The 16630-nt window shown below is 38.5% G+C and overlaps 1 protein-coding gene across 3 annotated transcripts in view; it reads left to right on the top strand.

The window, feature by feature from the left end:
- ZFP91 (ZFP91 zinc finger protein, atypical E3 ubiquitin ligase) overlaps positions 1-16495 on the top strand; it is a 30832-nt gene extending 14337 nt beyond the window's left edge. The window contains exons 3-12 of one of the 3 annotated variants that reach the window (XR_016393784.1): positions 4544-4753; positions 5009-5045; positions 5413-5517; positions 6434-6568; positions 7351-7401; positions 7826-7904; positions 9467-9581; positions 11762-11861; positions 12444-14411; positions 14987-16495. Coding sequence is in view for 2 of the 3 variants with exons in the window: in XM_022591912.3 (XP_022447620.1) it covers positions 4544-4753; positions 5009-5045; positions 5413-5517; positions 6434-6568; positions 7351-7401; positions 7826-7904; positions 9467-9581; positions 11762-11861; positions 12444-12954 (1343 nt within the window). In the remaining variant the exon portion in view is untranslated. Of the gene's footprint in view, positions 1-4543; positions 4754-5008; positions 5046-5412; positions 5518-6433; positions 6569-7350; positions 7402-7825; positions 7905-9466; positions 9582-11761; positions 11862-12443 lie in introns of all 3 variants that reach the window. The other 2 variants (XM_022591915.2, XM_022591912.3) reach the window with 2 other exon arrangements.
- The last annotated feature ends 135 nt before the right edge of the window (positions 16496-16630 follow it).

Below are 16630 nucleotides of genomic sequence, written 5' to 3'. Positions count from 1 at the left end.
TTTTCTTAACTCCCTTTTTGGATTGCTCATTGCTGGTATAGTTAAAGTAATTTTTGTCTGTTTATCTTGTATTCTGCAACTTTGCTAAATTTGTGTATTACCTTTAATAGTTTGGGGGGTTTTTTGCAGATTCGTTAGAAATAAGGTCATTTCATTTGCAAATAGAGGAGTTTTACTTCCTCCTCCTATTTATGTGCCTTTTTTCTCTCTTGCCTAATGCTCTGACTGGAACTTCCAGTACAGTGTTAAATAGAAGTGGAGGGAAAGGGCATCCTTATTTTGTTTCTGATCTTAGGGAAAGAGTTTTCAGTCTTTTGCCAGTGAGTTTATTAGCTCTAGGGGTTTGATAAATGCCTTTTATCAGGTTGAGGAAGTTCTAGTCTATTCCTAGTTTATTGTGCATTCTTATCTTGAAAGTTTGTTGATTTTGTTAAATGCTTTTTCTGAATCAATTGAGATGATCGTGTGGGTTCTTTTTTCCTTCATTCTATTAATGTGGTATATTACATCAGTTGAGTTTTGGGTGTTGAACTGCTCTCATAATCCTGGGATGCATCCCACTTGATCGTAGTTTTAATGTGCTGCATAGTCTTAATATGTGCTGGATTTGGTTTGCAGGAATACTGGTCTGTAGTTTTCTTGTGATGTCTTTGTCTGGCTTTGGTATCAGAGTTATGCTGGCCTTACAGAATGAGTTGGGAAGTGGTTCCTCCTGGCCTTTTCTTTCACTGGGAGGTTTCTGATTACTAATTCAGTGTCTTCACTTCTTAGAAGTGTGTTCAGATTTTTGGTAATTTGAGCCTCCTCTTTTTTTCCCCTCCGTCTAGCTAAAGGTTTGTCAATTTTGTTGATCTTTTCAAAGAACTAACTTTTGGTTTCATTGATTTTTCTCTGTTGGTCTGCTATTTTCTTAGATATCTCTGCTCTACTCTTTATTTCCTTCGTTTTGCTAGCTTTGGGTTGGTTTGCTCCTTTCTGCCCCCTTTTTCTTTAAGGTGTGAAGTTAGGTTATTGATTAGACATGTGATTTTCTTTTCTATTTTAATGTAGCCATTGATGTCTATAAATTTCCCTCAGAACACTGCTTTTTCTGCAGCCCATGTTTTATGATATGTTGTTCTTTTGTTTTGTGGTTGTGGTGGTGGTGGTTGGCCACACCCCATGGCAGGCAGGATCTTAGTTCCCTGACCAGAGATTGAACCCTTGCCCCCTGCAGTGGAAGCGCGGTGTCAGGGAAGTCCCTCAATCTTTTTAAATTACTTGAGTGGCTTAATATATGGTCTACTCTGGAGAATCTTCTGTGTGTACTTGGGAAAATGGTGTATTCTGTTGTTTTGGGGTGAAGTATTAGATATCTGTTAGGTTTAATTTTGTTTTAATAGTGTTGCTCAGGTCCTCTTATTTCCTATTTGAATTTCTGAGTAGTCATTTTATTCATTACTGAAAGTAAGATATTGAAGTTTCAAAGTTATCTTAGTAATACCTATTTCTCCCTTCAATTCTGTCATTTTTTGCTTCATATGTTAAGTATGTATAGGTTTATAATTCTTGTATCTTCTTGATTGATTGACTCTTTTATTAATATACAGTGTCCTTCTTTGACTCTTAGAACAGTTTTTTGGCTTGAAGTCTGTTTTGTCTGATATTGATGGAGCCACTTGCTATCAGTTTGTTTCCCCCCAAAAGATGTTGAGTACCTGTGAATGTAACATTACTTGGAAGGAGGATGTTGAGTTTCTTGTCTGTGTAGATTTGTGTCTTTTTTTAGATTTGGGGGCATTTTTATCCTTTATTTCTCTAAGTATTCTTTCTGTTCCATTCTCTGCTCTCCTTCTGGGACTCTGTATGTTGATTTGCTTAATGGTCCCCCACAGGTCTCTTAGTCTCTGTTAATTTTTCTTCATTCTTTTCTTTCTATTCTTCAGACTAGATGCTCTCAGTTGTGACCTGTCTCAAAGTTTGCTGATTTGTCTCCTTTCTCAAATCTGCTGTTTAATGATTGCAGATATTATACTTTTCAGCCCTAGAATTTCTGTTTCGTTCCTTTTTATAATTACTGTCGTTTTGTTGGCACTTTTCTATTTGTTGAGACATCATTCTCCTGATTTCCTTTAGTTCTTTGTCAGTGATTTCCTTTAGCTGTTTGACCATATTTTAAAAAATCATATTCTTTATCTTGTGTGGTCTCTCTAAAGGCTCTGGTTAAGCTTGTGCCCAACGTGTGATTTGACAGAGATTTCCTTACGTGGCTTGTTTAACTTTTTTCTTGCTTCAGTGTTTACTTGGTTGCTGTAAACCTATGACTATATCCCAGAGTTCTTACAAAGTTGATTCTGGCAGGTGTGTGGTGTGTGTGTGTGTTTCTGAAAAGGGACATTTTTGCTGATGTCACTCTCTGACAATGCTTTTTTTTTAAACTATGGAGTTTTACGGAATGGGTATGTTATTCAATAAAATAGGCTATTATGCTTTATAAGGATAAGCAGTTCTCATCAAATTGCTGTTATTTGTCCAGTGGATAATATCCACAGTATGAGAAGATGTAGGCATACAATCCTTTCATCGTGAAGTATAAAAGAGCTTTATTGAGTATAGGAAGTTATGGAATAGGTTTAAAGTCCAAATTAGCGTAGCTGGGTTGAGTAAAAGAAATAATTTTCTCTTCATTATTTAATGTTCAGTACTTTATGGAGGGTATTGAATTGCTCCCTTTGAAGAAATTTTCTTAAAAGAAGCCATGACCTACATGTAGAAGTCCTTGATTACTAGTCTCAAGACAGGATTTTAAAATCCAAGTCTGCTTAGATAACTTTGTGATCTTGAACAAGTTGTCTTCATTGGCATTCCAGTTACTTTAAGGGGAAAATTCATTGAACTGTACTTAGACTAGTTAATCTTTAAGATATTTTCAACTGTAAACTTTTTATTATTATTATTTTGATACTTGAAGTAGCTCAGATAGTAGAAAGGTAAGAAAGACATTTTAATGGTGAAAGGGAAATCAAAGGAAACGTATATCTGATTTAACAATTATGTCCGTTTTTTTTAAAGTTCCCACTGCTATTCATATCTGCATTTCAAATGAATGTTATTTCATTACCTTAATATGTTCTCATAAAACTTTCAAACAGTGTAGTTAAAGCTGAAATATCCCCCAGTCACCACCTTGTTCCACAGTGGAGGAAACTATAGTTTTTCAGATCATTTTTTTAAAGGTTAAGCAAAAAAAATTACCATACTATATGTGTGTGTGTATGAAGTTTTATTTTTTCCATTTAACAACATTTTTGCCAGTAATTCCATGTCATTCTTTACAGATACCTCCATATGTTTTATTCTATCTTGGTGATATATCATGGTTTATTTAATAAACAGTGGCTCCTTAATGTGGAGAGTTAGGTTGTTTCCATATTTTGGCTATTATAAACATGTTATAGTGAACCTCCATGTGCTAGTTCATTTTCCTAAGGTAGATACTTTGAGGTGGAATTACTGGAAGTATTTTTGGACCTTCCCCTGGAAGGTGACCAGTATTTATCTCAACTTCTTGAAATCTGTCCAGAAGTGTTGTTGTGATATATAGATATAAATACATAGATTTATTTATTTATACCGCGGGTATACACACATATATACAATATTTGGACACTTTATGGATGTGGGTTTTATAAGTGTGATTATAGTTTTGTAGGATAAATTCCTAGTAGTTGAAGTGAACGTGAATAGGTATATGTACTTACAATTTTGATAGATGTTGCCAGATTGTCCTTTATAGAAGGGTTTTGCTGGTGTTCACACTGCTACCTCTATTAAGAGCTCCTATTTTCCTACAGCCTCGCCGGTACAAACACTTGGATCATTGCCAGTATGCTAGGGGAACAATACTACAGCAATACGATTTGCATTTGAGTTTCTCTTGTTATGAGTGGATTGAGCTTTGTTGTCATTGTTTTTGTTTGTTCATATATCTGAAAACCATATGTTTTTACTGAGTTGCCATTTTTCTGTTGGGCTGTTAGACTTTGCTTATAGAGGAATTTGCCATGCAGAAAATTTTATGTTTATATAGTCAGATGTATCAGTCTTAAGACCTAAATTCTGTGCTATTCTTAGAAAGGACTACCATTCTGAGATTATTAAAAGGATCTTCCATGGTCAGTATAGGCTCACTTTTAATATACTAAGTAAAATTATTGAATAGAATCAAGGGAAGGCATTCCTACCATGGAATTCCTCTTTATGGAATTCCTCTTCAGTACTTACTTGAAGCATTGTTTGATTATTAAATCATCTAGACGTGTGCTTCTTTCTTATAGTAGATCTGGTCATTTTTTGGGACCACTCACTCAATTTAGTTTTATCAAATTTTACTCTCATCTTGTTGTTTCTATTATTTCAGTAAAATTCTGAGGTTCCCGCCCGGGGAGGGGAGAAAAAAAACCATTTATCATCTTTCCATTGACTATATTTATAAGAGTAGATATACAGAGATTGTTATTGGTTAACTATAAACTTTAAAAGAATGATGTATGTTTTCATTTAGATCCCAAGGAAGAGAAAGAGGAAGAAGGTTCTACCGTCCCTCAGGAAGTTTCCGTTGCTGCAACTAAGCCTAGCCGGGGCTGGCGTAGCAGTAGCAGGACATCTGCCTCTCGGCATCGTGACACAGAGAACACCCGAAGCTCTAGGTCCAAGACTGGTTCATTGCAACTCATCTGCAAGTCAGAACCAAATACAGATCAGCTTGATTATGGTACAGTGAATATAGAGTATGGTTATTTAATAACCAGTTGCCTGTTGATTTTAAACGTAATGTTGAACATTTACCAGAACAGCTTAACTTTCAGGGGTAAGTGTGGTGTTATAGGAAGGATTCCTTTTTGACATTTTGCAGATAATTCTCCTTTTGTATAATTACCCTAGGCAGTAATTTGGTTTGAGTCTCTTGGCTGCAGAGAGAAAATATCTATACCTACATAGATAAAGTTTTGTTTTGGACTTTTTCTAGATGTTGCAGAAGAGCGTCAGTCTCCAGGTGGCATTAGGTAAGAAACTTTTCATATTTCGTATTTAAGCCCTTGGGGATGTAGAACACAGTCAGTCATATCACATGACTCAAGTTGTTTTCTACTTGAAATAATTGTCAATTGTTTTTTAACTCTTAGTGTCACTGAGCCATCATTGCCTTGCCTTTATTTAATGAAGTGATAGCATGTCTAGGATTTATGTATTTTTTGTTTCAATTATTATTCTTTAGGATAAGCAGCTAGATTGCAGTCCAACTACACCATAAGCATGAAAATCCTAGATAACTTACTGTAAATCTTCAGCTACCTGTAAATAAATTACTGAATAAAATCAAGTCAGATATAATTCATACAGCTGGAATTTCTAACCTCTGCTTCTTTTTAGCAGTGATGAGGAGGAAGAGGAGGAAGACGAGATGTTGATCAGTGAAGAAGAAATACCATTCAAAGATGATCCAAGGGATGAGACCTACAAACCCCACTTAGAAAGGTATGTCTCAGATTTATTTGTCAGTGAAAAATAAGTTAGGAAAGCATTGTTGCATGCTTTTATTTCACCTTGTTGCCAAACTAATGGATATGGACTTAATTTTAAATAATTAATTATGCACTTGTTTTGCGAATCTAACATTATCTTATTACTCCCTCATACAGCCCTCTCTTCCATTTATAGAACTTTGTTTTGATCATATTCAGATTATTATGGTGTCTGCCTGTTTTATCTTAAGGTATCATGAATTGCCTGAATACTTAGAATTTTTTGCTTTTGTTTCTCTTTACAGCTATAGTGAGATTTGATTCTAAGGCATTGTTAGCTTTTGGAGGGGGCGGGTTGTCTCATAGGCTCTAAATATATGTATGATGTACATATGAGGAATAGCTGGCTGGAAACCACATTTCATGGACTGAGGAGCATAATTTTATTTTAATTTTTTTAATTTTGCATTTATTCATTTTATATATTATGAACATATTCTCTTTTTTAAATTTATTTATTTTTGGTTGCCTTGGGTCTTCATTGCTGTGTGTGGGCTTTCTCTAGTTGTGGCGAGCGGGCTTTCTCTAGTTGTGGTGAGCGGGCTTTCTCTAGTTGTGGCAAGCAGGGGCTACTCTTCGTTACGGTGCACGGGCTTGTCATTGCGGTGGCTTCTCTTGTTGCGGAGCATGGGCTGTAGGTGTGTGGGCTTCAGTAGTTGCAGCGCGCGGGCTTAGTTGCTCCGCAGCATGTGGGATCTTCCCGGACCAGAATTGGCAGGCGATTCTTAACCACTGCGCCACCAGGGAAGCCTGAGGAGCATAATTTTATAATAAATCATTGATCACTCCTGGCTTTACCCTTTTGTCACAGTTGTCCTTGAAAGGGTCCTTTGCTGGATACCAGTATTGAAATGTATTTGTATTTTCAGGGAAACCCCAAAGCCACGGAGAAAATCGGGGAAGGTGAAAGAAGAGAAAGAGAAGAAAGAAATAAAAGTGGAAGTAGAGGTAGAGGTGAAAGAAGAAGAGAATGAAATTAGAGAAGATGAGGAGCCTCCTAGGAAGTGAGTAGGCAATTCCTACTAAAAATGGAAATTTAACAGATTTTCAAGCCACTAGTGGAAAAAGGGTAGGAGTGTGAGGAATGATATTGACATATACATATTGCTGTCTCAAGCAGCTGACAATTTCATTGGAAAGACTCTGCTCAAAAGCTTCAAAAGTTTAATTCAAAGCAATACTTAAGAGACGTTCAGTTGAGTGGGTAGGACAATAATAGCTGTAGGGATGCCGAGGAGGTAGAGGTAGCAAGAAGAGTATGGCAAATATGGATCCTCAGAAGAGGGGCAAATAAAGCAAATGATGTAGTAACCTTGATCAGGTGAAAACTTTTGGCTAGCAATTATTTCCTGTCGCAGAAATAGCTTTTTTAAGTGTCTAGGCTTTTGTCTCTATTGCAAGGAGAGTCTAGTTTATGTTCTTAGGGTTTTTAGATAATAGACTTGTTTATTCTACTTTTTAAATTGATTAAATATAAGTGATAGACTTCTCACTGAAACAAGTCTTCAAGTAGTAACCTTGAGGTTTATCCAAATCTTCCATAGAAATGTGTAGTTTATGAAAGGTATATATTTTAACTTGTGGTGCAGACTTATTTGTAAGTGAAATTGCTTCAGAGTGAAATCTTTGTTTGGTTCGCCAGATATGTCTTTGGCTTTATGTATTCTGGGTTATCCTTTGTTTCTGCCACCTGCTCTTTGGTCTTGAGGGTATGTCCTCAGTTCTCCTTTACTATATAAGCTTCAATCTGGAATATGTGGACAGTTACTCAGCTCTTTAATTATAGGAGGGGAAGAAGGCGAAAAGATGACAAAAGTCCACGATTACCCAAAAGGAGGTGAGTAATTTATACTCCTGCTGTGTTGTGCCTTCTTTCTGGTGGTGGGCACTTCACTCACATGTTCAGCCCTCATAATTATCCTGTGGGAATGGCTAGTTAAAAATTTCACAAAAGCAACTTCATTAGTGTCCTTGATGCAGAGTTACTATGTTTTTATTTCCATTGCAGGATCTTAAAGTTTCTAAAAATTTTAACACTTCTTTGCCTTTTGGGGAGTTACTAGTTTGTTTTGTGCTCTTTTTTAAAAACTCTAAACATTTGGCAATTTCTGGTTACTTCTAACATAAATTCTGTGCAGGCTATAAACTTAGAGATTTTAATTCTTCATACTGTAAAATACCTATTCCCTATAGTGCAGTTTGGCCACTGTGCAGACTGCCTCTTTTCTGTTGCTAATTTTTCTCCTACATATTGCTAATAGAAAAAAGCCTCCAATCCAGTATGTCCGTTGTGAGATGGAAGGATGTGGAACTGTTCTTGCTCACCCTCGCTATTTGCAGGTCAGTGAAGTTGTTAAATAAGGTAGCCTTGCGGGTTACGTTCCATTTCTAGTTCTCATACTTCATGAGAGTTTACAATTTGTGGACTTGTGTAGGCTTTATCATTAAATGTGTAATGTCAAGGAAAATCTTTTTGTAAACATCAAATTACTTCAGTTGAGTTTCTGTTGTTGTTGTTGTTTTTAAGTGATTTAGAACCTGAGCTTAAATATTTCCTTGGGATCTTGGAATATTCCAGTGTTCATGGTGTAAATACTCCTGATACAAGAAATGATTGCATAACAACACACCAAGACACAGTGGAACAGATTTTATTTTAATGTGTATTTTTAAAGAATAAAATTAGCAACTAAAACCAATGACTTTTTGAATCCTATTTAGAATAAATTATAAAATTTTTAGTTTTTAGGTGTTTTTTTTTAAGTGAGCAGGGTTTTTTTGTTTTTTGTTTTTTTTTTTTGCGGTACGCGGGCCTCTCACCGCTGTGGCCTCTCCCGCTGCGGAGCACGGGCTCCGGACGCGCAGGCCCAGCGGCCATGGCTCACGGGCGCAGCCGCTCCGCGGCACGTGGGATCCTCCTGGACCGGGGCACGAACCCGCGCCCCCTGCTTCGGCAGGCGGACTCTCAACCACTGCGCCACCAGGGAAGCCCGTGAGCAGGGTTTTTTAAAATAATTTTATATAAATTGCTGTGCATTCTGCATGTTTTTAAAAATTTATTTTTTATTTTATTTATTTTTGGCTGCTTTGGGTCTTCGTTGCTGCGTGTGAGTTTTCTCTAGTTGTGGTGAGCAGGGGCTACTCTTTGTTGCGGTGCGCGGGCTTCTCATGGCGGTGGCTTCTCTTGTTGCGGAGCACGGGCTCTAGGCGTGCGGGCTTCAGTAGTTGTGGCTCACGGGCTCTAGAGCACAGGCTCAGTAGTTGTGGTGCATGGGCTTAGTTGCTCCACGGCATGTGGGATCTTCCCGGACCGGAACTCGAACCCGTGTCCCCTGCATTGGCAGGCGGATTCTTAACCACCGCGCCACCAGGGAAGTCCCAGATTTTTTTTAATGAGTAAAGATACAGCTTGTATTTAGGTCTGGCAGAAAACATGAAGGTGAAATAATAATTACTAAAGCTTAAGAAGTGTTTGATCTTTATTTAGCAGCAAGTATAACATAGACTAAGGCCTTACTTTCTGATTCTGGTTCTACTATAATAATGATAGCTACGCTTCTTTTGTCATGTACTGTTTGCTGCACTAAGCACCGTACAATATATGATCTCTGTATTCCCACAACAACACTACAACACAGTTATCATTACCTCCATATAATACTTCCATCTGGAAGTATTCTATTCTAAGATCATGCCACTAGTGAATGACAGACCTAGACTGGAATCACCATCTATCTGTTTCTGTAGCCTGTGTTCGTAATCATTTTATTATACTGCTTCCTGTTCATATACAGAGTATTTGGTTTTCCTTCAGCACTTTTGACTTAGCAAAGGAATGAGCTAAGCTAAGCTTTCTGGAATCCTTACTTTTTATCCCCCTTCACTTTCTTTTACTGTTTTAGCACCACATTAAATACCAGCATTTGCTGAAGAAGAAATACGTATGTCCCCATCCCTCCTGTGGGCGACTCTTCAGGCTCCAGAAGCAACTTCTACGACATGCCAAACATCATACAGGTATTTCTTAAATAAAATGTTTATCAAGTAGCTAAAGTCACTGATTCAACATCACCAAGTTTGTTTTACAGCTAAGAAACCAGAGGCTGAGCAACGTTAGGTAACTTGCCTGTGGTCACACAGCTAGTTTTAGCAGAACCGGGGTTTTCTAATTCTGTCTCAGGTAAATAGATACTCGTAGTAACTACCTGGACTGAAAATGAGGAGTATGTGGAGAAAGCTGAAACGGGAAGGAGGGCTGCTCATCGTTCATGTTACCTACCGAGGAGCTCTCGACTTCTGCTCCTATTGGAATCGTAAAGGCTAGCTACTAAATTCACATGTAACCTCCTGTTGGAGGAGGAGCTATTGACTCAAAAAGAGAAACTGAATGTCTTTGTAATTCATGTTATAGAATGGATTCAGACATCATTCATTTTTATCCACTTGACAGTCTCAGTGCAGTGTAGCTAATAGGAACAAATTAGGCTGGGTATTAGTGGTAATTGAGCATATGCCAGACACTTGATATTCTTAATAATCCTTGGAGGGTAAGACTAGGAATTCCAGTAGCAGAGATTTCATGTCTCTTGCACAAGGTCATATGGTCAGTGTCATATATATACCCTTTCCATCATTTACTAAATGTGTGACTTAGGAACGTTACTTAATTTCTTCTCACTTTTCCTCATTTGTAAAATAAAGCTAATAATGTTACCAATAACACTGAGTTATTACAAGGATGAAATGAGATAACCTATAAAGTGCTGTTTGCTGCACAGGGCCGGCACCTGATAGCACCGCAATTTAAACTCAGGTCTTAGTCACTCCAAAGTCTACTGTCTTTGCATTACACTATGTTTCTTCAGAGAGTATGCTGTCTCCACTGTTTCTTGATAGAAGCTGCCATTTCTCCACTCCTTCTCCCTGTTACACTGTTTTATTCTATAGAAAAGTAATTTCTGACAACCAGTTTAGACAGTTTTAGTTAAATATTACAAGCCTACTATGACAAACAGTGTTTTAGAAATTCAGTCCATTCTAGATATTTATATTTGGTTGATACAGTTTTATGATGTCAGTGTTAGAGAGTTTTCCTTTTCCAAATTAGTGTTTACTGGCTCCCTTTGAAAATACAATTTATTTAAGCAAGTAGAATGCCCCACATGGGTTTGTCATGCGACTGTGGAGCTGGAAAAGTGGACAAGACCTGAGAGATACTAAGAAATTGTCCCTGAGTTAGAAGTATGCATTTTTAGACCCTACCACTCATCATGTAGAACATAGACCAGACTTTAGCTCCATTAAGAGATGGAGAATCTCAGGCCTTGCCTTAGACCAACTGAATCAGTGTCTGCATCTAATAAGATCCCCAGGTGAGTCCTCAGTACATTCAAGTTTGAGAAAAACTTGACTCTTCTCCCACACTTGGTTTTAGAACTGTTTGGGATAGAATGTAAGATTAAATTGGATACTGTTTGCCTTTTGACTTATCCTTGTGTTTTTACTGTGACTATTTCTAGTAATTTTTAAGTGAAAGGCATAGAAAATGGGTAGTGGCCATTTATTCAACAAATGTATGTTGAGCATCTGTTTGTCCACTTTCTCCCCAACCAGTTGATAAGAAATTAAGTCCAGTGTTCCTTTGCCCCATAGAATTTTTGAGAGAAGTTTAAATTGTTTATCTTGGGTAACTTTTTAAAAAAATCTGAAATAGAAGATATGAGTAGCACTTTATATTTGGGTCACTTTTCTTTAGGGAATGCCAACTTCTTTTGTTGTTGTTGAACGCTAGATTCTTTATATGTAAGCATTCAGCTTTCACAGTCTGTGAAAAAAGCTGTTTTAAGAATAAAAGCTATGTAAAATGTAGTTGTTTACTTGCTAACCAATTTATCCAAGGTCTGGATTACTGGTAAAATTGAGATTAGGATTCCAGTTCTCATATTTCTGTCTAGCTGTGTTTTTTATTTTTGTTTTTTAAAATAGATTCGTATGCTACTGAATGAATGGACTAAGAAGAGATAAAAATGATACTATTATAAGTTTTGTTTATCCAAAGTGCTTATACATTAAAAACAGTATTGCTTGTCCCCTAAATTCACCCGTCTGATCACCTGCTTACTTGTCGTAAGCTAGGAAAAATGCTTAAGAGGGACTCTAAATGGAACACTAAGTAACCACGTTATTTTTCTTCTTAGATCAACGAGATTATATCTGTGAATACTGTGCTCGAGCCTTCAAGAGTTCCCACAATCTGGCAGTGCACCGGATGATTCACACTGGCGAGAAGCCATTACAGTGAGTACTTGTTTACTGGTGAACATCTGGGGTCTCAGTGCATATACCCCACTTGAGGGTTAGACCCTTTACAGACATTTCAGCCGGCACTGCTATTTTACTTCTACCAAATTAAAGAGTGGGTATTGAGCTTCCCTGGTGGCGCAGTGGTTGAGAGGCCGCCTGCCGATGCGGGGGACACGGATTTGTGTCCCAGTCCCGGAAGATCCCATGTGCCGCGGAGCGGCTGGGCCCGTGAGCCATGGCCGCTGAGCCTGCGCGTCTGGAGCCTGTGCTCCGCAACGGGAGAGGCCACGACAGTGAGAGGCCCGCGTACCGCAAAAAAAAAAAAAAAAGAGTGGGTATTGATTAGGGGAGCTACTTAGTCATGTTTTTCTTTTGTTTTCCTCTTTTTCAAACAAACAGAAAGGGGAAAAAATCAGATTAGTTTTCTATCTATTAACTTTTCCTAATCTTTCACAAGAAGTATATATTACTGACTGTTGCTTATAAATGTAACCTCTAAATTCTCACCCTGACGCTAAATGAGAGGTCTCTTTATTTCTCTGTTTGATCAGCTATTTCGTTTTTCACTCTCCTTAGATGCGAGATCTGTGGATTCACTTGTCGGCAAAAGGCATCCCTTAATTGGCACATGAAGAAGCACGATGCAGACTCCTTCTACCAGTTTTCTTGCAATATCTGTGGCAAAAAATTTGAGAAGAAGGACAGCGTAGTGGCTCACAAAGCAAAAAGCCACCCTGAGGTGCTGATTGCCGAAGCTCTGGCTGCCAATGCAGGCGCCCTCATCACCAGCACGGATATCTTGGGCACTAATCCAGAGTCCCTGACACAACCTGCAGACGGTCAGGGTCTTCCTCTTCTTCCTGAGCCCTTGGGAAACTCCACCTCTGGAGAGTGCCTTCTGCTAGAAGCTGAAGGGATGTCAAAGTCATATTGTAGTGGGACAGAACGGGTGAGCCTGATGGCTGATGGGAAGATCTTTGTGGGAAGTGGCAGCAGTGGGGGCACTGAAGGGCTGGTCATGAACTCGGATATACTCGGTGCTACCACAGAGGTTCTGATTGAAGATTCAGACTCTACTGGACCTTAGAGGAAGGGAAGACTTTGGGCACTGGGACAGCTAAGACTTTGTATTTAAAAGACAAAAAGGACAAAAAAAAAAAAAATTTAAAGCATTTAAAATCTAGTAAAATAACTGAAGGGCCTGCTCTTTCCATTGTGGATCACAGCACACGTACGCGCACACACGCGCGCACACACACACACACACACATCCCCTCTTCTCCCTCTGTTGTCCCCTTTATAAAATTGATGTTGCCTTTACCAGAAAGCTAGACAAAGAAAAAGCAGCCGCAGCTCTTAAAGTAACGGTTATTCTTGTACTCAGTTCCAGCCAGGCAGACTTCCTGCTTATCAGCAGACCCCCTTGTCAGCCTGTAACTCTGATGTGCTCTGGGTCAGCTTTTAACTCTTAATAATATATTAATATTCTCTAAACCCCTTCTCCTCCTTTACTGCTTCCCTATGGTTCTGGCTTCTATCCCCTGCAGCACATTTATCTTCAAAGTATCATATACTTCTAATCTCTGGAGGCTGGCAGCTTGACTTGGCACTTTAGGGCCCCTTAGCAGGGTGAGCTGTTAAAACAGCACACATCTCTCACCCCCTTTCCCTCTATTCCCCCTGGGTTTAGGAAAGGAAGGATACATGGGGACCACCTCCTGCCTCTTCACCTCACCACCTTCCTCAGTCCCCCTCCCAACACCTCCATAAGGTTCTCAGTGGTGCTCACTTGCTTTGCAAGCAGGCTCCCAACAGGGAGGGAGCTACTGTCTACATGGTCTCTCTGACCATAAGACAGGGTTCTATATCAGTGAGAAAAGTCCCAGACTAGTGGCAGAAATTTGCACTTTGAACATGTGTGTTTTTGTGTTGTGGAACCTGAGATTCCTTATTTATTAACAAAGTCTGATTTCTCTTTCTTTTTTTTTTTTTTTTTTTTTTTTTTTTGTCTTTGTTGCTATATTTTGTGGGGCTGGGAGAGATTAGATTATTCTGACATGGGGTCCTTTGCATAAGAGGTACTTGTAGAAGGCAAGATATAGGGTTGAAGAAGCACAGCCAGCCTCTAAAATCATAGCTCTCTAGTGGCCTTTAAAGAAAGCTGGTCCTCAGCACTAACAAAATCACTACAGTAGCCTAGTGCTTTTCCGGAAACCTCTTTAGGGAAGATGTTAGGTTTGTGGTAATTAGTGGTCTGAGTTTTTAGAGCATCGAGATTTAGGAATTTTGAGGGGGTCAGGAAGGTTGTTCAGGGTCTGAATTATAGATAAAAGGTTTTCTCTTGTGAATTTGTTGATTTTCTTTTTTGTCCCCATCATTTCTTTATACAGACCTCCCTGTTATCCCAGCTCTGGCCCCTTGCTTGCTTTGGCTTTGGCTTTGGCTTTGGCTTTTGCTTTGCTTTGCTTTATCATTGGTTGATTCCAGCTCCCAATTAGTGAAGGACACTGCCATCAGTGAAGGAATAGTCTGAGTCATACAGTTGTAAGTAAAAGAAAATTGCTCTGTTTTGTTTCCCTTTTAATAACATTTCAGAAGAAGAAAGCCTTCAACAAAGTTAATCTGTATAATGCTTTGGTTTTCACCTGAAATTGTAGGAATTATCATTTCCCTCGAGGTAGGGATTTTCATGGGGTGGATTACTTACTGTCCATGGGAAAGACAGTTTTGTACAACTTCATAACTTCCAGAAGACCAAAAACATATTTTGGCCCATTTTTAAAGAATTAGAAGGGCAGTCTCTCCTACGTACCTCAGAAACTGGAATTAAAGGCTTGCCCTATTCATTGTTTGTCAGAAATGTATGATGGCTGTTGGAAAGAATGAAGTTTTGCTGAGAACAAAATAAGGAACGGCTTGTTTTTCACAAACACTAAAACTACAAAGTTTATCAGTTTTCTCTTTTGATTTTTTTTTTCCCCAAAAAGAAGGGTAACAAAATGTCATCTCTGAAAGAGGCTTACTTTACACCCACCTAGTGTCAGTGGTTGGGATGCCAGGGAATAGGGAGTGAAACACCTACAGTAAGCAGTCTTAAATGTACTCTTGTTTCTTTTCAGTGTTGCAGATTTGCCATCCCCTTCAGTGTGAGGGTAGAGAATGGAATAAGGTTAGAAGGGATATAGAGTATGCTTTCCTGCCCACAGTAAGGATTTGGAGATGACTTTGGTATGTTGAGTAAATTTGAAAATATTATAAGATTGACTGGATGGATCTAAAACAAAGTTGTTCCACTCCCGTATTAAGTCCATTTTGTACTGTTTCACTAGCTAGCATCTATACCCCACTTTTTGTCTTTGTCACATTTATCTTATCCTTTGTCTCCATAAATTACATTTGCAGTTGTTAGTCATCAGATGTTTTAGCCACCTACACAAAAGCAAACTGCATTTAAAAAAAAAACAAAACTTTATGAGATAGAGGGAAAATATATCCTTCCCCGTGTCACACTCCTCCCCACCAAAAGCAGCCAGTTAGTTCTCAGAAACTTCCTCCGTTTTCTACTCATCTTCATTTGCCTGTAATTTGCTTCAATAAATTATTACAGCAGTTTGCGATAAATTTTAAAGTATTTTTCACGGACTTAAGATTTTTTCCTTTTGAGAAAAGGGGTGCTAGCAAAGTAAAGAGTTGGTTAAAGTAAACTATCTTATACTAGATTCTTTTCCCTTTTCCATTCTGCTCCTCATACGTTTACTTCATTGTCCTTCTAAGGAACTCTTAATCTTAAAATTCTACATTTCCTACTCTTTTTTTTTTTTTTTGCGATACGCAACCCTCTCACTGTTGTGGCCTCTCCCGTTGCGGAGCATAGGCTCCGGACGCGCAGGCTCAGCGGCCATGGCTCACGGGCCCAGCCGCTCCGCGGCATGCGGGGTCCTCCCGGACCGGGGCACGAACCCGTGTCCCCTGCATCGGCAGGCGGACTCTCAACCACTGCACCACCAGGGAAGCCCAACATTTCCTACTGTTAATCAAATTCTGCTACCTTTTTAATAACTCTTCCCACAGCATATTCTCCATCTTGAATTAGCGATTCTAAATTCTGAAAATGTACTTAATACAAATATTATTTCTACAAGATATAGAAATACGTCTTGTAGAAATACATCTTTCCCCTTGTTTGTGGTTGCCCAGGGTTATTTTGTAAAATTGAGACTTAATATGCTTCAGAGAATTTAGATAAACACTGGCCAAGATTACTGGGAGTAAAAATAGATACATTGAGGTATGGAAAAGCATTCACATAGAGCACTTGAACTTCCTTAGAACCTGTTTGGAGAAAAAAATATAAAGAGTGTACTAAACCTAACTAAGGTTATTACAGTCTGGCTGTTTGAAGCACCATTTTTCCCTCCTGTCTTTTTCCCACTTTCCAGTGTACTCAAGAAAACTGAAAAATTGTAATGAATCAGTTTAAAATATTTTATTTCCTAGAAGCCTTTTTTGCCTGTTGTAATATGCAGGACCCTTCTCCTTTGGTGGGAGAGACAAGTAGTTACCTGAATCTAGGTTGAAAAGGTTATGTAAAAAGAAATTATAATAAAAGGGATACTCTGCTTTTCAAATCCTTGTTTTCTCTTAATCTAGGTAAGGCATATCCAAAATAAATATGTAAAGAAGAAAAATAAAAGTTGTCTTCATGGAAGCAACTGGTCTTCCTTGGTTGTACTGAGTTGCAGTTATCCTGGGGTGAAATAAGT

Source organism: Delphinapterus leucas, chromosome 7 (assembly GCF_059928025.1).
Source record: "Delphinapterus leucas isolate spDelLeu-1000000601 "Yukka" chromosome 7, BTC_Dleu_Yukka2, whole genome shotgun sequence".
NCBI lineage: Eukaryota > Metazoa > Chordata > Mammalia > Artiodactyla > Monodontidae > Delphinapterus > Delphinapterus leucas.
Note: the sequence above shows the minus strand (reverse complement) of the source record. Positions and strands in the feature narration are given on the sequence as shown.